The following is a 26,253-nucleotide window of genomic DNA, read 5'->3' on the forward strand; positions in this document are numbered from 1 at the left end:
AGTGGTAGGTAAGAAGTGGATTTCTTTAGAGAGAAACACGCTCCACAGACAGACTGTGGGCCATCTCAGTTTTTATAGGGGTGGGTACTTTCATAGGTTAAGGAGTGGGAGGAGTATTGCAGCTATTTTGGGGAAGGGTTGGGGATTTCCAGGAATTAGGTCACTGCCCACTTTTTGACCTTTATGGCCAGCCTTGGACGGAACTGTCATGGCGCCTGTGGGTGTGTTACAACGAGCATATACTGAGGGCTCAAGGTCAGTGGAAGTCAACTTGTCCGCCACCTTGGACCTATTTGGTTCTAAACAGTTTATGTCGTGTCCTTGGGCTATGTCATCCTTTCAAAGGTTGTGCCCTGGCCCCTTCCCTCCTGTTTCACAAGGATAGCACAGGCAAAGGCCCGGAGGCAAGCGGCTGCAGCAGCTCAGCCTAAGGTGAGCCTGGGGTGTTCAGCAGGGCTCAGCACGTTCGCGGGAGCCCCGGCTTGAGGTGGGCAGTGCCGCCCTGGGCTAGCTACTCAGTGCTGTAAAAGGGGCAGAGCCATACGCCCCCTCAAGGTCGCCCTGCGTATTAAAAATAAGGCTCACGGCTTCCCTGGTGGCGCAGTGGTTGAGAGTCCACCTGCCGATGCTGGGGACACGGGTTCGTGCCCTGGTCCGGGAAGATCCCACATGCCGCGGAGCGGCTGGGCCCGTGAGCCATGGCCGCTGAGCCTGCGCGTCCAGAGCCTGTGCTCCGCAACGGGAGAAGCCACAACAGTGAGAGGCCCGCGTACTGCAAAAAAACTAAAAATAAAAAAATAAGGCTCAGAGCCTGGGCCAGGAAAGACACATAATAGATTGGTGACTGTAATTAAGTCCACCCCAGTCTCAGAGTTTATCAAGGGACAGCCTCTTTCACCTCCCTGGCTCCCCACCCCCAGCCGGCACAGAGTTGGGCCCCCAGCAGGGCTGAGAGGCTGACTGACTAGTTCAGTGCCTCCTTGAAGCCTCTGAGAAAAGGACCCACTATGTGCTGGAATATACCACCGACCACAGCTACACTCGCCCCACGCCCGGGTCTGTCTCAACGTGCCGGCGACTCATGCACCCACTCATCCATGCTCTCATTCGCTCATTCATTTGTTCAATGACCACGGCTCTGGGCCCACCCTGAGCTCAGCTGTGAGCGCCCAGAGGTGAGCCCAGCCCAGCCCCTGCTTGGAGCAGCGCTCCCTGCTCCTCGCGGAGCCACAGCTGAAGGTGAGACTCCTCCCCTGCCCCTCCTCCCTCCTGAGCCCCTGCAGGCTACCCTACACCGACCCCCCCCCTTCTGTTTCCTCGGGAGGTTGTGTTCACTTCCCTCTCCACAGCCGGGGGGCCTTCCCCAAATCCCCGCTGCACCAAAGGCCAAAGTGCTTTCCTTTCGTCTAAAACTCAGCAGGCACTCACACAGCGCCCTGCACTCAGGCTCACGGGTAACACAGCCCTCTCCTGCCCACCCCACGCCCGCCCCCAGTGGGCAGCCTGGGAGCCCAGGGCACTCAACTGTCCCCTCTGTCCCCCCAGCCCAGGGAAAGTCTGAGCCTCAGGTACCCACACTCCTCATCAACTGCAGGTTTCGACCAATTATCTGGAGAAAAGAGGAAGGAAATGAAAAATATTTCAGCCACCAAATCAAGCTATGGACAGAACCACGGAGTATATCCCAGGCACTTCCACAGGAGCATCCTCACTTAACATCCCTGCGTGTTCTGGGACACTATGTGCTGTGCTCACGCTCTCTGCCAGGGCTTTGCCTGCAGGTGCGGGGCCACCCCGCGCAGGGGTGAAGAGCTCTACACACCCACACACCCCCTGCAGAAGTTGCAGATCGGATCCACAGTGGGCTGGCTGCCCTTCTAGGAGCCCACGGTTTCAAGTCCACGTTTATGGAGCGCTCCCCCCGTGCTGTGCGCCCGCCAGGAACAGACACGCAAAGGAGACACAATCCAGGTGCAGGGAAGAGAGAGAAGCAGATGAGCGAGGTGGTGGGCCGTGAAGGGGGTCTGTGTAAAAGGCTTCAGGGGCCCGGAGGAGGGAGCGGAATGGCAGAGGAGAGGGCGGAAGAGACAAGCTCTGGGGGGAGCAGGGGACGGGGGCCCTGCAGGCAGGTGAGGGGGGCAGAGGAAGCAGCCCAGTGAGCGGAAGAGTGTGGGCCAAGACCCGGCGGCCCGGCTTCCCTGTGCCATCCTCAGGCCTCCCACACTGTGGGGAAGAAGGAACGGGATCGCTTGCTGAGAAGCCCCTGCTGTGAGCCAGGCAGGAAAGCTTGGTGGGTGAGGAGGTGGCCTCTGGACACAGAGGCCTGGCTGGGAATTTCCAGTCCACCACTGACAAGCTCTGTGAGCACTTAGTTCCCAGGCTATGTTTCCCCAACTGTATAATGGGAATAACAACAGAACCCTCCCCCAGGGCTGTCCTGAGGATTGAAAGGGGTGTCCCACGGAGGGAGAGCTCCCAGGCCAGGGTCCTCCAATGTGAGCGTGCAAACACATGGCCTAGGAGCTACATACGTGTAGGTCTCAGGGTTCCATTGCCAGCCATTCTGCCTCTGCCGCCCTGCTGGGGCCTAGGAATCTGCATTTCAACACACGCTCCCCAGATGATTCTGAGACAGGCGGCCAGAGGACCACACTTTGAGAAATACCTGTTCAACGCATGTGTGCTGTTACGATCATTTATTTTCATTGTCTCATCTGCTGCTCCGACAGCCCTGCAAAGTCTGAACTGGTGACTCATTTCACAGGTGAGGAAAGGGGCTCAGCGTGGCAGGCTCCAGGTCACACAGCCAGTGATAAGCCGGCATAGAACCTGCACCGGGTCTGTCCACCCCCAAGCCTGAACCCCTCCCAGCAAGATGTCGTAGGGCCCCCTCCCTGGTCAACTTATGTCCTGGCAGAGGCCTGGTTATCACACTCCCCAGCCCACCCACACCGCCTCCATTGTCACTTCCCCCTCCAGCTACTAATCAGGTCCCGCAGACCATCCCGTTTCCTGCCGGCCCTCGGGCTGCCTCCTTTGCCCCTGATGGTACCTTCCTGGCCTTGTGTCCTCCCGTCACCTCCTCTGCCTCCAGAGGGGTTGGAATCGGGGCTGGGCAGTGGCAGAAATCGGGCAGGAGACCCTGAGGGGACCCTCAGGGCCACGAGCTTCCCTCCGTGGCCTGGACTACCTCTCTGTGGAGGCCCCATCCCCACCCCCGGGGCACACGCCCGGATGACCAGCCCCTTGTTTACTAATGACAGGAACAGGGGGGTTTCAGGGCAGAGTCAACTTCCTCCCAGACTGAGATCACAAAGGGATGGTGCCAGGACAAACCCCATCCCTGTCTGCCACCAGGACTGAGTCTGAGACCCAGCAGGAAGCGATGCCCGGGCCTGGATCCAACCTCACAGGCACACAGACCACAAGGGCAGGCAGTGGGCACAGGCGGGTGTGAGAAGTCAGGCTGAGGCACGAGGGACGGAGCCCTGAGCTGGTCCTGGCTTCTCTGTGGCCACCCCACCCTCTGGCAGGAGAAGGCAGAGTTAATCCTGTTGGAGAAAAAAGTGCTGAGCTTTTGTTTGTTCATTCCACGAACAGCCAGTGATGTGCGGCTTCCCGCGCAGAGGCCCGCCTCAGGACCATCCTCCCTCCAGCGTCGTCTGCCTTCCCTGCTGCTGGAGTCCCCTCAGCACACAAACATGCCGGCACTGCTTTAAAACACAACCTAAAAGCCGCCCATCTCTCTGCTCCATTCACTGCAAGTCTGAGGGAAGGAGCCGGGATCACACGCCTCTATTTCCTGATCCCCCTGCACCAGCCGCCGCCCCCCTCAGTCCCTCATGTCTACTCCTTTCCCTTTAACGTGCTCTGGTCACAGCCATCAATGACCTCCAACTTCCAGATCCAGTGGTCAAGTCTCGGTGCTCACCTTTCCCAGGCCGACCCAGCCAACACCCCTGGCTTCCCTCCTTCCTCCCTGGGCTCTCTCCTAAGGAAGCTACAAATCTCAGAGGCCCGGGGCCTCCCTCCCTGTAAGCTCGTCCGCTGCCAAGGCCTCAGGTGCCAGCCATACGCTCAGGGCTTCCAAGCTCACCTCCAGGCTGAGTGTCTCCCACTGTCTCCAACTGTCTCCACTAAATCCACCCCCGTCCCCAACCGTATCCACCTATATCCAACTATCTACCTCCATCTCCAGCTGCCAATCTGACATGGCCACTTGGGTGTCTAAAAGCCATCTCAAACTCAACATGCCTGGAACAGGGAAATCTTTATCTTCCCCTCCCCCCAAAATACCCTCCCACTCCGTTCCCCATCTCCACACCAGCGTCCACTGACTTAGTGCCCCTGGGCAAGGCTCTCTCCCTCTCAGGTCTCTGTTTGCCCAGCTGTATAAGAGAACCAGTTCGGGACTTCCCAGCCATTCATCCATCCATGGAAAAACAGGGGCAACTAGTCAAAGATTTCCACTACCTGCCCTGGGAGATTCCCAATCAGCTGGACTGGGGCGGGGCCCCGGTATCTGCAGTTTGTAAAACCTCCTCTTGTAACTCTCGTGATTCACAGAATCTGAGCGGCTTCTGCCCACAGCTTCTTGGCTCTAACGGTCCCTGGTCCTGCCTTCAGCTTCCCCATCTTCCACACCCCTCTTGGACTCTTGTCTATCTCAACAGCCATGTGAGGCTGAGGTTATATTATCCCCATTTTACAGAAGAGGAAACTGAGGCTGGGGTGGAAGTGCATGACTGGCCCATCAGGCACCTGGCTCCGCCTGACATTCCTAAACCCAGACGGCGCACCCCTAACCCCCAACACCCAGGCTGGCACCTTACAGCTGGAACCCAGGCCTACGCCCACCGGAAGTCAATCCAGTTCACAGACCCAGGAGCTGCAGCCTGTTCCCATCTCCTACCCACCCCACCGCAGGGGCCCCTGAGGCCTCCCCAGCCACTGCAAAGTCTGCCCCTCCCCCAGCACGTCATGGAGTCACCTGGGAAAATCTGGCTCTGGGCCCGGGGCGACCCAGGCTGGATTTCTGGCTGTGCTACGCCCCAGCTGAGTAGACAAGCACCTTAAACTTGCTGAGTTTCAGTGTCATGAGCTATAAAGTGGGGGTGACGGCACCTGCCCTCGGGGTCACAAGGAAGATGAACGAAGCCCCTCGGCAGGTGTTGGGCTCAAAGCCCCAGAGCTGAGGCCTGGGGTTGGGGCCCGAGTTAAGCGTCCCAGCCAAGTCCAGGGCTAGGCCTCCATGGGGACAGCCCAGCTGGGCCGAGGAGGCCGCCCACCACAGGGCCTGCCTCTCTGCAGCCAGCCCGGCCCTCACAAACGAACAATAACAGGAAACCATCCTTGGTGGGGGTGGGGGGGTGCACATGGGCCAGGGCCAGCTGGAAAACCTGAAGGGGCGGCGGCCAGGCCTCCCTCACCGCCGGGTGGGGCTCCCCTCCAGAGGCTGTTGGCCGAGCTCTGCACAGTTCCACGGCACGATCAGCCCCGGCCGGACAGCCAGACGGAACGGACACACCTCTCAGCCCACAGGCAAGGTGAGTGAGGGTCCCTGACTTCCCCATGCGTAGAATGGTCATCATCGGCTCCCAGGGAAACGCCACTCCTTGGGGTAGACTGGGTCTCCTGGCTCACAACAGAGCTGGGAAAGGTGCGCCCAGGGCTGGTGCCGCGGACACGAAGGGATGTTCTCAGGGAAGGGGCAAGCTTGGCTCTCCCACAGGTAGACTCCCAGACTCAAGGGCCCACTGGCTTCTGTGGGTGCTGGGCTCAGATGCTAAGAAGGCAGGATTCCGCCTGAGTCGCCCAGCATGCCAGGGGCAGAGGACTGGCACCCGAGTGGTGCCCCTTGCCCCACGAGAGAGGATTTACCACGGATGACATCATCCCATCCCCTCGAAGGCTCTGTGCTGGGATTGGGAGAGGAGCCCTGGAAGGGGAGCTTGGAGCCTCGCCCCTCCCTGTCAGCCACTGCCCCCATTTTCAGTACAGGCAAGCTGAGGCTTGACTCTGGGCACCTGAGGCCCTACCTGTGGAATCCCCTCCCCTCCTTCCCCAGACACCGTAGGGGCCGGGTACGAGCTGCGGAAGCTGTAGTTTTTCTCCCCCCAAACCGAGGTACCCGTAGATTGGGGCCCAAGGGACCCAGCAGCCCTCATAATTTTAGAGAAGTTCCCCCCAGAGACTTGGAGGCAGGCGGTCTAGGGTGAGAGCCGTCCTGGATACAAATCCCAGCTCTACCACTCGCTTCCAGCGTGACTTCGGGAAAATTACTCAGCGTCTCCCAAACTCAGTTTGCTTCTCTGAACAACGGAGATAGCGATTCTTTTTGCGGTTCATCTTGAGAGCTGGAAATGATGTCTACAGAAGGCTCTGAAGCACTGGAGCTCAGTACTTTATATTACCAGCAAGCCGATGAATTACATACAGCCTTTCTCCATTTCCCAGTTGAGGCAACTGAGATTTGGAGCAAGAACTCGTACCCCAAAGCCCAGGCTCTTTCCAGAACCATGCAGCTTCTCATGTGCCAGCCTCCTCATCTGTAAACTGGAAGAAAGGGTCTTTTCATGAGGCAATTAAAGGAATCGATATACACACTTGGTACCGGGAACGGATCGTAGGAGGGGAGCTTTAAGAAATCACAGCTGAATTTACCTGCCACCCAGAGCTGACCATGGCTTGAGGGTCACAAAGGTTTTGACCCCTGAGGTCGGTCCGTCCCCAGTAGGTGAGAGATGCATCAGCTCATCCTCCAGCGAGCGCTCTGGGCAACTACTCCACGCCAAGCACTGTGCTTGTTCCTCACCCCCACCCCATGGACATTTCTGCCATGGGTGGTGGGCAGACAGGATCCTGACAGGAGACGAAGGGCATTCCAGGGGAGGCAGGGACCCTGGGCAGCTCATTGGACCTGGAGAGGCCAGTGCAGCCAGAAGGTTTTCAGAGCAGGGAGTGGCAGGAGGGCCAGTGATGCAGAAGGCCATGAGTAAGTAGCAGAACCGAGAATTTTGGTTCATCTTCAGGTGATGGGGAACAGCGGGACCCTCCCATCTGGCCTGAGTCCAGCCATGTGTAGGTGCCAGCCTGGAGGTGATCGAGGGGCCCAGGAGCTTCTGCGCCCCCAGGCAGCCCTGCTAATTCTGGCTTCCAGTGGTGAGGGGGTAGGCGAGGGGCCCACTGGCCTTGCAGGGGTTAAGCTGCCCACCCTGCAGTCTAGACCTGAGCGATTGTGCTGCTGAACAAGGGCCGGACATGGGAGCAGGAAGCTGGAGGGGCCATGCTTATTTTCTCCCATAGCTGGATGACTCACAGCTCTGCTGCTGCCTCGGGGATACACAGTGGACACACTGGCCACTAGCTCAGGGAAAAAAATCTTGAGCCCCTTGCCCATGGGATCCATCCCTTACTACTTCCATCACCTCTCTGCACCCCCTCGGCATCCTTGAAGCTACTAAAAGAATTCCCATTTGACAGACACGACCACAGAGTCTGAGAGAAGCTGAGCAGCCAGTCCAAGGTCACACAGTTACTATGAGGTGAAAGCAGGATATGAATGAGGCCAGCCCCTTCTGACCCCACTGCCCTGTCACACTCCATAGGGAAGCCTGGAGAGGGGAGAAGCCGGGGAGGATTGAACCTGACAGTTCAAGCCACAGAAGCAGGCACCAGGATGAGCCAGGAGCCCAATGATCCTGGGGGAGGAATGTTCTAGGAGACAACTGCTGCCCTCAGTAGCTTGGCTTCTGGCTGGAGAGATACTGACAAGCCCATCGTAACCCAGATCCAAGCTGATGTTGGGTGGAGAAATCACAGAAGACTCCCTGGAGGAAGAGCAGGAGCCCCAGAGGATGCTGGGAGGTCTTGGGTCTGCTCTCTGAGCTTCAGTCTTCTAATTTCTCTAGGGCAAGGGATGGACCACATAGTCTCTAAACTCATTCAGGGACCTCCAGATTGTCTGCCACAGCATAACGATCAGATTCTGGCAGGTGCAGACACTGGGAGGAGGGGGAAGGAGGGCCCATGGGGCTGGGCCAGGAAGGCAGTGAATGAGATTTCCTTCTAGAGGAGAACAGACAGGAGCAGGAGGTGGGCCCAGGGCAGAACCAGGAAATGAGGTCAGGTGTGAGTCGGCCAGTCAAGCCCACAGCTGCCAGGCCCGGCTGAGTGGGTAGGTGAGGGTTGAGACACCCACACATTTACTAAGCACCTACTGTGTGCTGGGCTTTGTACCCATGATCTCATTCGATCCTCCATTAGAGATGAGGAAGCTAGAGCTCAGAGAGGGCAAGGAATGGGCCTAAGGCCACACAGCTCATGAGCAAACAGGCAAGTGTGTGAGACTTGCGGCCGCCAATGACTGCCTCAGAGCCCCAGGCCAAGTCAGAAAGCCCAGAGGAGGCTGGAAAAGGCTCTCCCAAGGGTGGGTTTTCTCTCCTTCAAGCTTTGAGCTGCCCCATTAGGAGATAAGGGAATGACCCAGAGACCCCAGGACAAATTTGTTTCGAATCGTACACTAGGTCTGGTGAATTGGTTGTATCTAGCTCAAAGACTGTATTGAGGATTCAGGGGCTGAGTTCAAGTTCGGTGGGAAACGAACACTGTAACTGATTAGTGATGTCTGCCGTGAGTATGTGAATGGCAACCCGTGATCTCTGTTTTGTCAGCCCTACCTTCGGAAGCCCCGTGCACATGGGTGTATGTTCATCAGGGACCCATAAGAAGGATAATCTGACTGTCCTCAAAGGATCAAAATCCTAATGGTGGTGTGCCTGACAAAGTGATGGGCCATTAGAGATGCTGTATGGTGACAGGAGGAGCTTCTCTGAGTTCTATCAACCACTGTATGTGCTCTGACCACCCAAGGTGTTGTAGGCAGATCTGTGCAGATTTGTTTTAAATCCTCGGAGGAAGGAGGGAAGGAGTGCAAGATCAGAGCTGGAGACCGAGGCAGGCTGACAGACAGCAGTAGGGACACCGACACCTCAAGGTCCTCTGGGCCTTGAGTTCACGCCGCTGGTTGCCGGGATGAAGTGGATGCCTGGTCAGAGGCACTCACGCCAGCAGGCAGAGGCTGCGCTGGAGCGGGAGCCAATCAGAAGACCTTGTGGGGGGTACGGACTGGGGCTTGAAAAGGAGCAGAGCATTCACCCAGGGGCCACAGCAAGGAAGGGCATTCGGGCAGAGGGAACAGCCTGGGTATTCCATAAACGTCCAGTTCTCCTTGAGGCTGGGTGGGGCAGGGAGGTGAGGGAGAGGAGAGCCAGAGGGGTGGGCAGGGACACTCTGTGCTGGGTCTTGAATGCTGGCTCAGGAGCTAGGCTTCACCCTGCAGGGTGTGGGGAGCCAGGGAGGAGCGGTCAGCAGGGGAGCAGCGTGGGCAGCTCTGAGGGGAGCCGAGGGAGGGAGGCTGTTGGCAGAACCCGAGGGGAGAGGATCGGGTCTGGGACCCGCAAGAGCAGGTCACAGGGCTGAACTGAGCCCCAAACCAGGAAAAAGCCCCAAGGGGCCAGCTCATAGCTGCCCAGCCCCACAGCTCCTGGGGACTCACCCTTCATCCTCCCAATGCCGGTGATTCCTGAACGAGTTTGGGGGTCACTGGCTCCAACCTCGACCCCAGACTGAGGCTCGAGGTGTGGAGTGGGAGGGCGGTGGGAGAGCCGCCCAGGGCCACACAGGGGGCAGGGGCTCTAGCGCCCTCACCCCCACCCCTGCAGGTTCTGGGCCTCTCCTCCCACCTCCTGGCCCCTCATCCCTGACTCAAGGCCTCTGGGCTGCAGCCCAGAGTCTGCAGGAGGCTGGGCTGGGACTGAGCGTCCAGTCCACCCTCCACGGCTTTGCCTGGGGCTGGGCTCTGCTGCCAGGTCTTGTCCTAGCTGCTTGCGGGCGTGCTGGGCGGGAGAGGGGCCAGTCCCGCAGAGAGGAGACTCTTCGGGGGACAGGGGTGTGTGCTTGTGTAGGCAGCACGTTTGTGTGTCCGTGTGGCCTGAGGATGTCATGTGTGTATCCCTGACCTGGAGTCTTCCTCTACCCCACCCCCAAGGGCCCTCCAGTCTGCTCAATAAACGCTCAGACTTAGCCCCTGAAACCTAAGGCTTGAACAGGGTCGGGGCAGAACCATCCCGGCCGGCCGGGGGCGTTTGCCACGCTGCCCGCTGAGCAGCTCCCAGCTGGTCCAGGCTTCCGAGGGTCTATTTAACTACAAAAGGAGGAGCCCCAACCCGCCCACCTTCCATCTCCCTCTGGGTCCCCCTGGCTCCTTCTTTTAAAGAGCACAGAGCTGAGCGGACCTCACAGCCCCTTTGAAAAGGCCAAACACCAGTGACACAGGGGGTCCTGAGAAACAGACCAAAGGGAGTTTTGCCAACTGTCTCACAGCAGATCAGAGAGAGGCAGGATTCACTGCTGGGCTGAGACCCTCCGAGAAATCAGGGTCCTCCCCTCTCTGCCCTCTCACATCTTCCTCTACGCCTCCATCAAAGCACCACAATTTGAAACTGTTTTTTATCAAGTGGTTAATGTCTCTACACAAGGGTGCAGCCTGTGTAGGCTCCCCACTTGTAGTTCACTACCTGGCACATAGTAGGTGCTCAATAAATGTTTGTTGAATGACTGTATAACCTCCAGGCTCTAGAGAGGGCTTCAGAGAAGTGGTGACATGTGACCTAAGTCCAGGCAGAGGTGAGAGAACGGCAAGTGCAAAGGCCAGAAGCTGTGACCAGGCCTGGTGGGTGTTACCATCCCACAGGCTGGGGCTCCTCTTCGAGGCTCACCAAGCAACAGCCCCCCTTTTTTTTTAATTTTTAAATGTCTTTATTTATTTTGGCTGCACTGCGCAGCATGCGAGATCCTAGTTCCCCCAACCAGGGACTGAACCGGCGCCCCCTGCAGTGGAAGCGCGGAGTCCCAACCCCTGGACCGCACCCTTGAGACCCAGACAGGGAACTGGAGAGGAGCAGAGGCACACAACCTCTCCAGCCCCCGCCAACTTGGCTCAGCTTTCAGAGCCAGTCCTCAGGCCCAACCCAGGCATCTAGTTCTGAGCTCAGTGGTCCCACCCACTGTAGACACAGACCCAAACCCAGGAGTTCTCCAAGGCCTTGCCCTCTGATCCGGGCATGACTGAGCCCAGCCATCCCCCAGATGCTCCGAGGTTCCTCTGCCCCTTCTCCTGGGCTCCATGCCCATTACCAGGGGCCTGGGCCACACTCTGTCCTCTCATTTTGGGCCCCCTGGACCTTCCCAGACTGACCGAGGGCACAGAGGGCCCACCCTCATCCATCCGTCCCTTTGGAGCTGCCCCGAAAGCCTCTAACACAGCTCCAGGAACCGAGCATCATCACAGATCCTGGGTAACAGGGACATGGGCCAGCACCTGGCCTCCGGGTGCCCCGCAGGCACGTCTGAGCTGCCGAGCGAATCCCCTCTCCCTCATGTCTGCTGTCAGGAAAGGCCCCGGGGCTACTCAGCTGGGCATTTCTGAGCACAGAAATCAATTCCAAGATCCTCAGGCCCACTACACATCTGTGGTACCGCAAACCCACCCGGCAGCGGCCTGATCTCTCCAAAAACGTGGTGAGAGCAACCAAGAGACGTGACTCCTACTTATAGGAAAGTAAAGGGCTAAAATAAACCTGACCCCAGCTGTGCTCTGACCACACCTCCAGAGGTGTGGCCAAGGGAAATTCTGTTTCCAGCTGTGGGTCCAGCAAATCCTGCCGGCTGACTTCCTCTCCAACAGCAGGAGGAGGAGGAACGATTTTTCGATAAAACCCTTCCTCTTGGCCCCCATTTACGTGGACAAATTTCTAACACAAAAGGCAAAAGACACAAATAAACATGGCTTTTCAGATGGAAAAGTCCCTCAGGACCCTCTGAGATTGGGTGTAGAAGGAGCCCAGGATTTAGAAAAAGATAAATCTGGGTGAGGGTTCCAGATCTACCACTTACGAGGTGTTTGTGTCTGAGCCTCAGTTTCTTCCTCTGTGAAAGGGGGACGATAATTCCTACATCCTGAGGACGTGTGAAAACTAAATGAGATTTCATCTATGCAAGCCAAACATGGAGAACAGCTGCTTATCATTACTATTATTACTTCCATTATTATTATTATTACATGTTAATGTCACCGCAGAAATAGAGAGAGAGTGGCATGATGGAAAGGCACTATTCGGGGTGAAAGGCAGCCTAAGTTCAAATCCTGGCTCAACCACTCGCCACTGTGTGACCCAGCAGGGCTCACTCCACCTCTCTGAGCCTCATCTGCAAAATGGGATCACTGACAACTACCTGGCAGTTTGCAAGATTTAAGTGAGATAAGGTTTCAGTGTGCCACTGAGGAGGCGTTTCAAAGAAGAGACTTTATGAAGGAAACACTTACAGAGCTGTGAGCTCAGTCAAGGGAACAAACGGGATGCTGAGTCCTGCAGAAACCAGCAGCAGACCACCGCAGGACCAAAGGGACAAAGAGGAGGGAAGGGTGTTTCCCGAACCCAGTGAGGGACGGATGGGAGCCACAGAAGCTACCGGGATGGAGAGGTGCAGCCACAGCAGTACAAATGAACCAGAGCAGACAGCAGCAGGGAGGACGTACCCCAACTTTTCTCCTCCCATCCTCAGATGCCTGCTAGAGCCCCCATTGGCCAAACACCAGAACCCCGCGCCTGCAGGCCAAGGGTCAGTCCCCTTGATACAGAGCAGAGGTCAGGGGAGGGGTGGGAGAGTAGACTCAGCAGGGTGGGGACCTGCAAATCCCCCAACCAAATGGTTGGGTGTTCAGGAACAAGAATGGTAAGCTAACTACTCAGTAGAGCAAAACAGAGTGTCGGCGAGGATTCATACATGCTTGGTTTTATTCTTAGCTACTTTTTTGGCCATGTTACAAATGTTTTTTTTAATTCAGGCCTGAAAACAACCCTGAGAGGTAGACACTAGTGTTCCCATTGTACAGATGATAAGACTGAGGCTCAGAGAGGTGAAGAGTCTCGCGCACAGTCACAGAGCGGCAAAGCAGCACAACTGACGTTCTCTAAACCACAGACCCTGCAATCACAGCCATCACCCTGCTCTGTGTGAACCCAAAGAGGAGAGAGCCATGTGTCAGGTGTGGCTGGGCCTTGGGGAAAAGGGAAGATGTAGACAGGGCAGGGAGAAAGCCATTCTCCAGGAAGGGAAGGAAGCTGTGATTTGAGCCCAGCAATGGGACCTGGGTGTCAACCCTGGGACCAGCCCCAGGCAGTGCTGCAGTGGAAGATGCCCAGGGATGCATGAGGTACAAGGTGAGGACCAGGGATGGCTCCCCAGAGGAGGACATTTGGGCTTAATCCTGGATGACAAATTCGTGAGACAGAGAAAGAGGAAAGACCTATGGGGCTGTCCTGGGCCACTTCTCCTCCCTCGCTACCTGCCCTCCTTCATGTTCCAGCCTCACAGTTTGAGTACCAGCCCTGGGAAGGGACCGTCTGTAAGCTGCCCCAGCCCCACCTTCTCCCGCACTCCAGGCCAGGTCTCCGGCAGCTGCTGGCCATGGCCACAGAGACGTTTCATAGCAACTCCAACCTGACGCAGCCCACACAGACCTTTTGGTACCACTACCCGTCTTCCGAACCTCAGCAAAGCCCTGCCCCCGCCAACTGCTCAGGCCAAAGACTCGAGAGCCATCCTAGATTCCTCTCCATCCCTCACCCCCTACATTCCATTCACAGCAAGTCCTGTTAACTCCACCTCGAAAACACATCCCATGGCCACGCACCTCTACACCTGGTCTGGGCCACCATCAACTCTCGCCTGGATGACAGTGACCTCCCCTGCTGGTCTCCCCTCTCTCCCAGCCCGTCTCCTCACCTCAGCCAGGGATCTCTTCAAATCAGATCATGTCACCTTCCCTCGTGCTTAGGAAAAAGCTCTCTCTAGGCTGCCCTGTACAACCCAACTGCATTAGTTTCCTCCAGCTGCTGTAACAAACCACCCCAAAGGTGGCTGGCGTGAAACACCACCAATTTAGTTATTTATTATAGTTCTGGAGGTCTGAAGTCTGAAATGGGTTTCGGTGGGTGAGAATCAGGACTGTTTCCTTCTAGAGCCTCTAGGGGAGAATCTATTTCCGTGCCTTTTTTGACTTCCAGAGGCCGCCCCCGTTCCTTGGCCTGGGGCCCCGCAGCACCCCAACCTCTGTTTCCATCATCACGTCTCCTTTCTCCTGATTCTGACCCTCCTGCCTTCATCTTTTAAGGACGCTGTGATTGTACTGGGTCTATCCACATAGTCCAGGATAATCTCCCTGTTTCAAGATCCTTAACTTAATCCTATCTGCTGAAAGTCCTTTGCCAGGGAAGGTAATATTCACAGGTTCCAGGGGTGAAGACGTGGACACCTTTGGGGGGCTGTCACTCAGCCTACCACCCCGACCTGGTCCCCTCTTCTGGAGCCCCCATTGCTCATCTGACCCAAGGGCCTTCTTTTGGCTCTTCAAACAAACGAACCATTTTTCTACCTCAGGGACTTTGCACTTGCCGATCCTTCTGCCTGGAATACCCTCCCTTCCCCTGGCATTTCTAGGGCTGACACTCCGATGTTGGCATGAGTATCATCTCTCTGAAAGGCCTCCCCTGGCCTTGAAGTCTCAGCCAGCTGCCCCCTCGCCCTCTGCTGTGTCCCCCAGTGTAATTCCCTGAGAGCCTCTGATCAGCACCTGATGCTTTTCCCCATGTACTTATTTTCCTGGGGTTCCCACGACAGCGTGCACTCCCCGGGGACAGGTCCTGTCTGTCCCGCTCACTGCTGCACCCCAAAGCCTAGCACACAGCAGATGCTCAATACGCATCCGCTCAGGGTGCGGCCTCCTATCTTGTCCTGCCCAGGGGCTTGAGAACTTCTCTCTCCCCATTTCTCAGTTTCACTTCTATTTGTTTTACTTTTTCATTTTTTGAGTCACTTCTCACTTGAGGGAGGAAGAAGGGAGCAAGACATGCAGTTCCTTTCGAGGCAAAGAAGGAAATGACCCAGCGGGCCTGAGCCCAGCGAGGCTGGCCAGGGGTCACAGCTGCCACCTCCCCTGAGTCAGGACCAGCTTCCTGGCAGAACTCTCAGCTCCCTGAGCCTTTGTTCACTGCCTTCCTCCGGCCCAGAGCAGCTGCCCTTTTCACAGCCCACCTCAAAGGGCACCAGGTCTCCTCCAGTCTGACCACCTCATTGAGGACTGAGGGAACTGGGACCGGAAGCCTTCCCAGGCACATGGCACCTGCGTTCCAGGCCCGGCTAATGCTCTGTCCCGGCCAAACCCTGCGAGCCCACTTCTGCCTGGGCCAGCAGCTGGGGGCCACAGGGATGCTGGATGCTAAGCTCAGCAGGCCCAGAGGCCAGTCTGCACACACACCCCCGGCCCTCACTGAGGACAGCCTGGCGCCAGTGTCTCAGAGGAAATGTTACTAGAGTTTAGAAACCTCCTGTGCTGTGCAGAATCCAGCTTCTCCCTGCGGCCAGGGCGGGCGACAGCCAGGGAGGTGGCCTCCCACCCAGCACCCAGTGGGCCCTTGCCTCTCTCCAGGCAGGAGCCCCGATTCTGACTCCCACTCCCACCCAGCAGCCTTCTTCCTCTGAATCATCCCAGGAGCCACAGGTCAGTGACACAGGGACCAGCAAGGGTAGACTGATGGGGTCAAGGGCTGAGAGGGCATAGTGACAGCCGAGGTCACAGCCTCTACCCACCCTGGGGCAGTGAGACAAGCCCTCTTCCTTCTGGAATTCAGGATGAAGCCGGGCCCTGATCTCTGGGTGACCCCAGATCCCCATCCAGGTTGATCCCATGTCCCAAGGGCTGCTTTCATGGGGGCAATCACATGGGGTCTTGTGCTTAAAAGGACCCCGTGCTGGGTTTCACGTTCTTCCGTCTCTGTCCTGAAATTCTTAGTAACTTTTGAGAAAAGGACCCCATGTTTCCATTCTATACTACGCCCCACAAACTACGAAGCTGGTCCTGCGAGCCCAGCCTCTCTACCCAGCACCCCATCCCACCCCTGTTCTCATGACAGCTCCTAAGCTAATCACCAACTGTGAGCGCTGCGTCTGGTGAGGGCCTGGCCCTCTCGGTCACCACATTTGGGTTTCTTAAGAGCCTTCTGAAGACAACATCAAAGCAACGCTGCCCCAGGGGCTCTCGGACTAGCCGGGGGGCATGTTTGTTCAGAGGAGTCTTTAAATCCCACCACGCAGCAGCTGCTAGGTCAAGAGAGGGCAGTAGGAAGAAGCATGAACTTTGGGGCCAGGCCGACTTGGTTTGAGTTTGACTCTGAGGCTTCCCGTCTGGGTGATCTCTCTCTTCCTCTGCTCATCTATAAAGTGAGGGCCACAGTTATACCCACCTTCTGGCTGACTGGGAGGATTAAGTGCGATAACACAGATAAAGTGCTTGGAAGAGTGTCAGGCATTCAATAGTTATTGATGTTTATTTTTTGGTACTTATTATACTTATTGATGACACTTATTGATAAATGTCAGCTGCTGAGGTCAGACACCTGGGCTGTATTCTCAGCCTCACCATTTACTCCACCATGAACTTAACTTCTCTGTGCCTCAGTTTCCCCGTCTCTAAAATCCAAGCTGGGTGTCCACCGCACAAGGCTTTGGGAGCTACCATCCACATCAGCATTGCTCTCTCCTCCAGGAAACCTTCCCTACAGCTCTCCTCTAGCCTCCCCTGTCGTCCATGCTTGCTTGCCCAATAGCACATGTGACCCTTAAGTAGGAATTGTTTCTGTGTCTGGCTTCCCCTCCCAGACTAGGAGCTCCACGGGGGAAGAGGGTGTGGTTCTGCTAGTCTGAGCAGAGAGTGAAGGATGAAGGGTTAAACAGTTCAGTGCTCCCCAGGAGATGCTCGCACCCCACATTCCCTGATGGTCTCTCTCCTCGTCCCTCAGAGCCGTCCGTCCCGGGAAGATGCAGGTGTTCGTGATGCTGCTGGCTGCAGGGGGCACCTGCCTGGGCCTGCTAGCTGCAGCGGCCGTCAAACCTGACCAACCCAACCCCCCCAGCTCGCTGCCCATTCACCGGCGCCAGAAGAGAGACTGGATCTGGAACCAGATGCACATCGATGAAGAGAAAAACGGCTCACTGCCCCACTATGTGGGCAAGGTAAGGCTCAGGCCCCAGAGCGGGAGAGGCGTGCCGTGGTGGTGGTGATGATAAAGACAGTGACAGGTGCTGTGGTGGTTGCAGGGATGGGGATGATCGTTGCGAGGGTGATGGTAATAGTGGGAGAGATGGTGGAGGTGGCAGATGTCATGGTGGTGGTGACTATGGTGATAGCCAAGGAGAAGGTGGTGGTGGTAATAGCAGTGGTGGTGGTGATGACGATGATGATCGTGGAGGTGGAGGTGGTGGTGGTGGTGGTGGAAGTAATGGTGAGCACAATGGTTCATCTTTCTCGCAGACTTTGGCCTATGGAGTGAGTATCACTGGCAGAAGGGCCACCCCGTGCACAAGCTAAGGCGGGCAGCCTAGCGTGGGGGCTCAGGGCTCAGGGCAGGACCAGCCAAGGCTGCCATTAACTGTGCGCATCTGAGAGGTCTGGAAGACCTGAGCAGACTTCTACAGAGCTGTGCTGGCGACACGGCTCATCATCCAGGCCACGGTTTGCCATCTCTAGTCGAGGCCTTTGAACCTCCTCAGGAAGCCCTGTCTCTCAGGGTGTTTTGCCCTAGAGTCTAGGGCGTTATGAGCTCCAGATCCTAGGACACCCATAGCAAGGCATTTGACCCAAGCCTGCCCTCCAGGGCGGTGCCTACGACTCTAAACCCTCATTTCATCCCAATTAAAACGTGTCCATCCTCAGTCACCTTCCTAGAGCTTGGAGCTAATCTGAGGGACTAATGAACTATCTTCCTGTGTCAGAAGGTTGCTGAGGTCAAAATCGTACACTCTAATTGAAAGGAATGGCTCTAGGGGCTTCCCTGGTGGCGCAGTGGTTGAGAGTCCGCCTGCCAATGCAGGCAGGGGACACAGGTTCGTGCCCCGGTCCGGGAAGATCCCACATGCCGCGGAGCGGCTGGGCCCGTGAGCCATGGCCGCTGAGCCTGCGCGTCCGGAGCCTGTGCCCCGCAACGGGAGAGGCCACAACAGTGAGAGGCCCGCGTAACACAGAAAAAAAAAAAAAAAAGAAAGGAATGGCTCTAGTGGTGGAATTTCACACACAACAGGGAGATGGATTAGGGGATTAGGTATTTCAAGAGTTTTCAGTGAGGAGAAAAATTCCTTTCCAGTGCTTTAAAATCTCACCACGTCAGTTTCTTGGAAGCTAAGCAGGGTCAGCTAAAGAAAGATCAGTGTACCGGTGAGAGGAATTATGGTCCCAAGCACAAGGCTGGGCTCTGGGACATGGTCAGGGGGCAAAGACAGACATGGTCCACACCCTCATGGAGCTTGTGGTCTAAAACAGGGGCTGGCCACATGTAAATCAGTGAGGTTAGAACACTCCCTCACACCATACACAAAAACAAACTCAAAATGGTTTAAAGACTTAAATATAAGACATGATACCATAAAACTCCTAGAAGAGAACATAGGCAAAACATTCTCTGACATTAATCACAGCAATGTTTTCTTAGGTCAGTCTCCCAAGGCAAAAGAAATAAAAGCAAAAATAAACAAACGGGACCTAATCAAACTTATAAGCTTTTGCACAGCAAAGGAAACCATAAACCAAATAAAAAGACAACCTATAGACTGGGAGAAAATATCTGCAGATGATGTGACTGACAAGGGCTTAATTTCCAAAATATATGAACAGCTCATATAGCTCAGTATCAAGAAAACAACCCACCCAATCAAAAATGGGCAGAAGACCTAAACAAACATTTCTCCAAAGAAGCCATACAGATGGCCAACAAGCACATGAAAAGATGCTCCACACCGCTATTAGAGAAATGCAGATCAAAACCACAATGAGGTATCACCTCACAGCAGTCAGAATGGCTGTCATCAAAAAGTCTACAAATAATAAATGCTGGAGAGGGAGTGGAAAAAAGGAAACCCTCCTACACTGTCGGTGGGAATGTAAATTTGTGCAGCCACTATGGAGAACAGTATGGAGGTTCCTTAAAAAACTAAAAGTAGAGTTACAATATGAGCCAGCAATCCCACTCCTGGGCATATATCCAGAAAATATGAAAATTCTAATTCAAAAAGATACACGAACCCCAATGTTCACAGCAGCACTATTTACAATAGCCAAGACGTGGAAGCAACCTAAGTGTCCACCAACAGATGAATGCGTAAAGAAGGTGTGGTACCTATAAATAATGGAATATTACTCAGCCATAAAAAAGAATGAAATCTTGCCATTTAGAGCAACATGGATGGACCCAGAGGTTATCATACTAAGTGAAGTAAGTCAGAAAGAGAAAGACAAATATCATATGATACCTCTTATATGTCAAATCTAAAAACATGATACAAATGAACTTATTTACAAAACAGAAACAGACTCACAGACATAGAAAACAAACTTACGATTTTCAAAGGGGAAAGCAGGGGAGGGATAAATTAGGAGTTTGGGATTAACGTATACATACTACTATATATAAAACAGATAATCAACAAGGACCTACTGCATAGCACAGGGATCTATATTCCGTAGGTTGTAATAACCTATAATGGAAAAGATGTATACACACACACACATACACATCACTTTGCTGTACACCAGAAACTAACACAACACTGTAAATCAACTATACTTCAATTAAATAAATAAATACATAAATAGGGGCTGGTAGAACTGCCCCGCCATGCGGTTTCGTAAATAAAGTTTTATTGGAACAGAGCCACGCCGTGCACTTAACAAATGGTCGTGGTTGCTTTCATGCTACAATGGCAGATTTGAGTAATTGTCCCAAAGACCATATGATCCACAAAGTCGAAAATTTTTACTATCTGGCCCTTTACAGAAACAGTTTGCCCACCCTGGTCTAGAAGGGCAGCATGTATCAGACAAAGAACCCCACACATGCTGGAGATGGGGGAGCCCTATGGTTATAGAGAATCAGTCCAGAAAGGACCCCTAGATGGGGAAGGGTCAAGTCTGGCCTCAGCACCAGAAATGCCATGGCAGCTGGCGGTGGAGCCAGCTGGGGAATCTACACTCACAGCCCTGCCCACGGCCCTCTCCACTGCTCACCGTGCTCAGGCCTCCTCTGGCCACCAAGAATGGCTGGGAAATTCAGATCCTTCAGTCTGGCCACTCAGAGGGGAAGGCGCTTGCCCAGGGTCACACAGTGAAACCAGGATAGAGCCCTAGGAAAGCACAGGGTTCCTGACTCCCAACACCGATGTGAACTCTGTGCCCTAGAGGAAAATGCCATCGGCCCATCTGCTCCTTCCCAAGGGGGTGAGCGTGCCGTGAATCAGCCTCCAGAGAGAACGGCTGCCCCCCAACGAATACCCACGGGTTGAGTCAGGGACAGTGAGCAAGCAGGGCCGCCGGCGTGCCGCCCAGCCCGGACACGGCGGGCCTCGGACGGCTCGCCCGAAGGCCTCTGCGCAGCACGAAGAGCCTCGGGCCTGCCGTCCCCTGCCAACAGCGTGCACTTGGCACCTGGCGTGGGGACAGAGGGTCCCGTGCAGTCCCCACCCTGGGAAGAAGCACGGTGTCTGGGAGAGGCAAGGACAGGGCTCCAAGGATCTCCTCCTGGCTCCAAAGACGTCATCGGAGGGAAGGAAGTCCCTGTTTACCAAGATCAGAGCCAGGAGCCTTTGTTCACAGAGCTGTTTGCTGGACAATGGGAGCAGAGTGGCCTTCTGAATCCACAGACAGGGGTCAGCATAGCTTCTGGCATTCAGATGTTATATCCAAATACAGGGATAATTTAAAAAAGGGGAGGCCCCCCCAAACCTATAACCTCAGTCTGTCTGATCGTGAGGAAAACATCGGACAAATTCCAATAGGGGGCATCCTACAAAACACCCAACCAGCACTCCTCAAAACTCTCAGGGTCGTCGAAAACAAGCAGAGCCTCACGGACAAAGAACAAACTTATGGTTACCAAAGAGGATAGTGGGGGGAGTGGGATTAACATCTACACACTACTATATATAAACTAGGCAAACAACAAGGACCTACCATACATCACAGAGAACTATACTCAGTATCTTGCAATAATTTATAATGGAAAAGAATCTGAAAAAGAATATATATGTATATTTGTATATATATACACATATATATATATAACTGAATCACTTTGCTGTACACTTGAAACTAACACAACATTGTAAATAAAGTATATTTCAATTAAAAAAAAAAAAAGAACCATGGAGAATCTGAGAAACTGTCCCAGCCAAGAGTAACTTAAAGGAACATGACAACTAGAGGTAATGTGGTATCCTGGGTGGGATCCTCAAACAGAAAAAGGACATTAGGTAAAAACTATGGAAATCTGCACAAAATATGAACTTTAGTTAATAATAATATATCAATAATGGTGCATTAATTACAACAAATGTACCATACTAATGTAAGATGTTAATAACAGGGAAATTGGGCACAGGATGTACGGGAACTCTCTGTACTATCACCTCAATTTTTCTATAAATCTGGAACAGTTCTAAAATATAAAGTCTATTTGAGAAAAGTTGGAGGGAAGGAAAACAGAAACTCATATCCAAATGAAGTCTTCTTAACACTATTTATTTGATGATACTGAGAAATTATCAAAGATGTTTAGGTGTGAGTGAAATGCAATCTCAGACAGAATTCCAGTAACAGATCAAAGCTGACTCACACCCCCTTGCTACCCCTGCCCACATGAATCCTAATGCACCCACCAGAACCAGGTTTGGAATGACCATCCTACCCTAACCCTGAGTAACTCATACAGGGCCCCAGACTGTCCCTCCTTCTCGACCCCCACTGTCCTCCCGCCCAAGTCACAGGTTCCGGCGCTGGCGCATCACTTCTTGCCTCCTGCCCATCTGTTCATCGTATGTCCCGGCCACTGGGCTTCGGGACCTCCCCACGAACCATCTGCCCCTGCACACCCGCAGCCCTGCTCCAGGATGCTTCCTCACTACCTCCAGCTACAGCCTCACCTCTCTCCCGCCCCGCCCACCAAGGGGGAGGAGCCTCACTCCCTGTCCCCACTTCCTCACCTCCCAGACTCTTCTCTAAAGCCCTGTCACCCGGGAGCTTCCCTGGTGGCGCAGTGGTTGAGAGTCCGCCTGCCGATGCAGGGGACGCGGGTTCGTGCCCCGGTCCGGGAAGATCCCGCATGCCACAGAGAGGCTGGGCCCGTGAGCCATGGCCGCAGAGCCTGCGCGTCCAGAGCCTGTGCTCCGCAACGGAAGAGGCCACAACAGTGAGAGGCCCGCGTACTGCAAAATAATAATAATAATAATAATAATAATAAAGCCCTGTCATCCGGCTTCTCAATCCACCACCCCTAACGCTGCTCTCACCAAGGGCTCCGATGACTGCACCGCTGCTAAGCCTAGGGATGCTTTCCAGACCTCGTGGGACCTGACCACACCCATCTTGATGCTCCCTTTTCTGTCCTGAGACCCCACTCTCTCTCGGGTTCTCCAGCCTTTCTGATGCAACACCTTCACTCAAGGCTCTTGTTCCAACTGACCCTTAAATGCTGCCCTTCCTCAAAATCTCAGCCTCTGCTGCTTCAAACCAGGCCCTGAGAGAAAGAATGGGGTCTGGACTATCTTTATGCTCCCAGGCTGGCACCTTGTAGGCATCTGATTTTTTTCTTTTACTTTATTGAACTCTATTATTTGAACATCCTAACCACCTATGGGAGGACCATTAGACATGTATGAAATATGATTAGCTTATGTTCCTAATAGCCTCTGTTTCCAAGATTCCATAAATGAAATTTTCAGCAATTCTAAACTTCTAATATCCTTTAATGTAGGCATCTAGTGTGAATAACAACTAGCATTTATTGAGAGCCTGTGCAAATTGCTTTACACACATTATTTTCCAAGTCTTATTCCTAAGGACACTAATAGTATGTGTAACAAAGGAAAAGGATTCAGTGGTCTAACAAGTATAGGAAATCCTGAGTTAAACAAAGCTCAGTAGAGTTCTTTCCTGCAGAACTATATGTTGTAAATCTCCAAAAAGAGAACATGTTATGCACCATTCCAAAACTAAATGACTGAGACCAGTGATGTGCTGATAAATAGTTGACAACTGGCTTTTGAGGGGAAAAGATCCTGTTTGTAGCATTTACCAATTTCCTTGGTATAAACACTTTCACCATGTCTGTTGCAAGCTACCAACTCGATGCCACTGAAGGCAGAGTTGGGAACAGATGTGCGTTAACACAGCCTTATCCAATATTTCCATCATTTAATACGATCAACATAAAAACTCAAGAACAGGGGTGGGATACGGAGGGTGGGAGGGAGACACAAGAGGGAGGAGATATGGGGATATATGTATATGTATAGCTGATTCAGTTCGATATAAAGCAGAAACTAACACATCACTGTAAAGCAATTGTACTCCAATAAAGATGTAAAAAATAAAAAAGTTTTTTAAAAAACTCAAGAGAACATAGTAAAATGTAGTAAAATTACAGTATTAGGAAGCAATAGATTTATAGTACGTTACCTTTGTTTGTTTTTGCGGTACGCGGGCCTCTCACTTGTTGTGGCCTCTCCCGTTGCGGAGCACAGGCTCCGGACGCGCAGGCTCAGCAGCCATGGCTCACGGGCCCAGCCGCTCCACAGCATGTGGGATCTTCCCAGACCAGGGCACGAACCCGCGTCCCCTGCATCAGCAGGCGGACTCTCAACCACTGCGCCACCAGGGAAGCCCCTACCTCTGTTTTTAATATGATTCATTTAATTGTAAGTTTATATAATTGATTTTTTTTAATAATGCTATGCCCCGGCACACTCACACGGGCACACACTCACATGCACACAGCCACCACTGCTATTTCCAGTTCACGGCGCCTCTCCTTTCCTAGATTAAATCAAGCGTGAACCGCAAGAACACCAAGTACCAGCTCAAAGGAGAGTCTGCCGGCAAGGTCTTCCAGGTTGATGAGAGCACAGGGGACGTGTATGCCTTTGAGAGGCTGGACAGGGAGAAGATCTCTGAGTACCACCTCATCGCCCTCGTGGTGGACAAGAACACTGAGAAGAACCTGGAGTCTCCTTCCAGCTTCACCATCAAAGTTCACGATATCAATGACAACTGGCCTGTGTTCACGCACCGGGTGTTCAATGCCTCCGTGCCCGAGATGTCAGGGATAGGTACGCACCCGGTCTGTCTGTCTCCCTCTCCCCTCGCTCATCCCTGGCATGGAGGCCCCTCTCCCATCGGCAGCTTCACTGCCTGGGGCAGGATTCAGTGAGTTCCGGGCCGCTATGGGGATGCCCATGTTGCCACTTTATATGACTCGAAAGGAACTCTGGTCCCTAAAGACTAAGCTCTGACCTGGCCCCAGACGGAGTCCTGACCGTCACACACACACGCGCGCGCGCGCGCGCGTGCGCGCGCACACACACACACACGTCTTGTTACTCTTTGGAGCCAACGCCACCCACTGCTCTGACTCTCAGGGCTGGCATGCCAAGAGCGTAGCCTTTGCACATGAAGGAGGCCAACTCTTCCACCAAGACAAGGAGTCACCTTTGGGGTCCATACAGGAGTGGAGGGGGGCGGGAGAGGGACACACCTCATCCCAAGGTGTGTCAGCAGCCTGGACCCCAGGCCTCCAGAGGAGACTATTCCTTCCTCAATTCTACCCCCAGCCTCCAGGGGGTGCCAGAAAAGGGCTCCCTTCCCCAGCCCTTAGTCCAGGCTCTCTCGCCAGGTCTCGGGACCAGACCTTCCTGTCAAGTATGGGGAGCCTGGAGCTCAAGGGGAAAGAGATGTGAACCCAGCCCTTTGGGGGCCCTTCCTATTCTCTTGTTCTCATGCTTCCAGAAGGAAGAAGCAGCCCTTACTGCTTCTCCCCATGACCTCAGCCACTCCCCTCTTCCCTCATTTCCCCCATAAATGAAAACCACCTGTTCTCTTTGCCCTTCATGTTTGAGGGAGCGGGGCCTCCACCACTGCCAGCACTTTGCCCCCAGGCAGGCTCCTCAGAAAACAAAGCAGCCTTTTCTCCCTCAGGACCCGGGGGAGGGGGGTTCAGGGAACAGCCTGAGCCCCATCGGCCCTCATCCGGGAATGGGGTGAGGGGCTGGCCATCGCAAAGCAGCAACCCTGGGTTCTCTCCCCGCAGGGACCTCGGTCATCCAGCTGACAGCAATGGATGCAGATGACCCCACTGTGGCAGACCACGCCTCTGTCGTGTACCAACTCCTGAAGGGAGAAGAACATTTCAGCATCCGTGGTTCCGGTCTGTGTGACTAACCTCCCGGGGGGCGGCACTGGCTTGGAGGGGGTGGAGGTGCAGGCACCGAGGGAAGCCCAGTCTGCCAGGTGTCACTGACCACTGACCTACACCACCCTTTGGAGGCAGTCGGTACCCTACGTCAAGACAAGGTGGCTGGTGAGGGCAGAAGGAGGCAGACAGGTGCCCGAGACGTGAACTCAAGTCCAGGGGACAGAGTCAGGACCCAAGCACTGACACGAGAGGTGGAAGAGAATGCCGGTTAGCAGCTCCAGCTATGGAATCAAATGGATCTGGTTTCAGAACCCATTTCTGCTCCTCACTGCTTCTAAAGACCTTGGGCAAGTCAACTGACTTCTGTGAGAGCTAGGGCCCTAATCTCAAAACTGGGGAAGCTTATATTCACCTTGTACGGTAGGTGTGAAGTCTGAATTAGGTAATGTCTAATGAGCACGTGGCCCATCGTCATTATCCACTCCACGTGACCCAAAAAACTGTAAGGACTGAGTCTTGGGAGCAGGTGGTCATGCCTGAGGCAAGCCATCTTTCAGAGTGACGGCAAACACACAGCACAACACAAACACACAGCACAGTCCAGGTGGTCATGCCTGAGGCAAGCCATCTTTCAGAGTGACAGCAAACACACAGCACAACCTACGCGGCCCCAAGGCAGCCATCGCTAACCCAGCACAGCACTCTTCCCACTCTGAGCCTAGATGTGGCCTCAGGTTCTTGCTCAACCCAGTGCTCCAGGTGGCTGGGACCAATACTGGACCAAAGCGTTTGGCCTAGCAGTGCAGGGCATGGAGGTGGAAGGTGGTTCACCCCTGGCCCTCAGTCCTGGCTGCACAGTGAAATCACCTGGGGAGCTCTGAAGCCAGGTGCCCTATGGGTA

At 54.3% G+C, this 26,253-nt stretch overlaps 1 protein-coding gene and 1 long non-coding RNA gene across 2 annotated transcripts in view; one reads left to right on the forward strand and one right to left on the reverse strand.

Annotated features, from left to right (window-relative positions):
- The window catches only part of LOC137214680 (uncharacterized), a 778,223-nt gene that overhangs the window by 742,776 nt on the left and 9,194 nt on the right, over window positions 1–26,253 (reverse strand). The gene's annotated exons all lie outside the window — the stretch shown is intronic.
- Window positions 5,419–26,253, forward strand: part of CDH5 (cadherin 5) — a 36,617-nt gene continuing 15,782 nt past the window's right edge. Inside the window, exons 1-4 of the mRNA XM_067718760.1 lie at window positions 5,419–5,546; window positions 16,920–17,133; window positions 23,982–24,270; window positions 25,248–25,364. Of these exons, the coding sequence (XP_067574861.1) occupies window positions 16,939–17,133; window positions 23,982–24,270; window positions 25,248–25,364 (601 nt within the window). The 5' untranslated portion in view covers window positions 5,419–5,546; window positions 16,920–16,938. The remainder of the gene's footprint in view (window positions 5,547–16,919; window positions 17,134–23,981; window positions 24,271–25,247; window positions 25,365–26,253) is intronic.

This window comes from Pseudorca crassidens, chromosome 20 (assembly GCF_039906515.1).
Source record: "Pseudorca crassidens isolate mPseCra1 chromosome 20, mPseCra1.hap1, whole genome shotgun sequence".
Taxonomy (NCBI): domain Eukaryota; kingdom Metazoa; phylum Chordata; class Mammalia; order Artiodactyla; family Delphinidae; genus Pseudorca; species Pseudorca crassidens.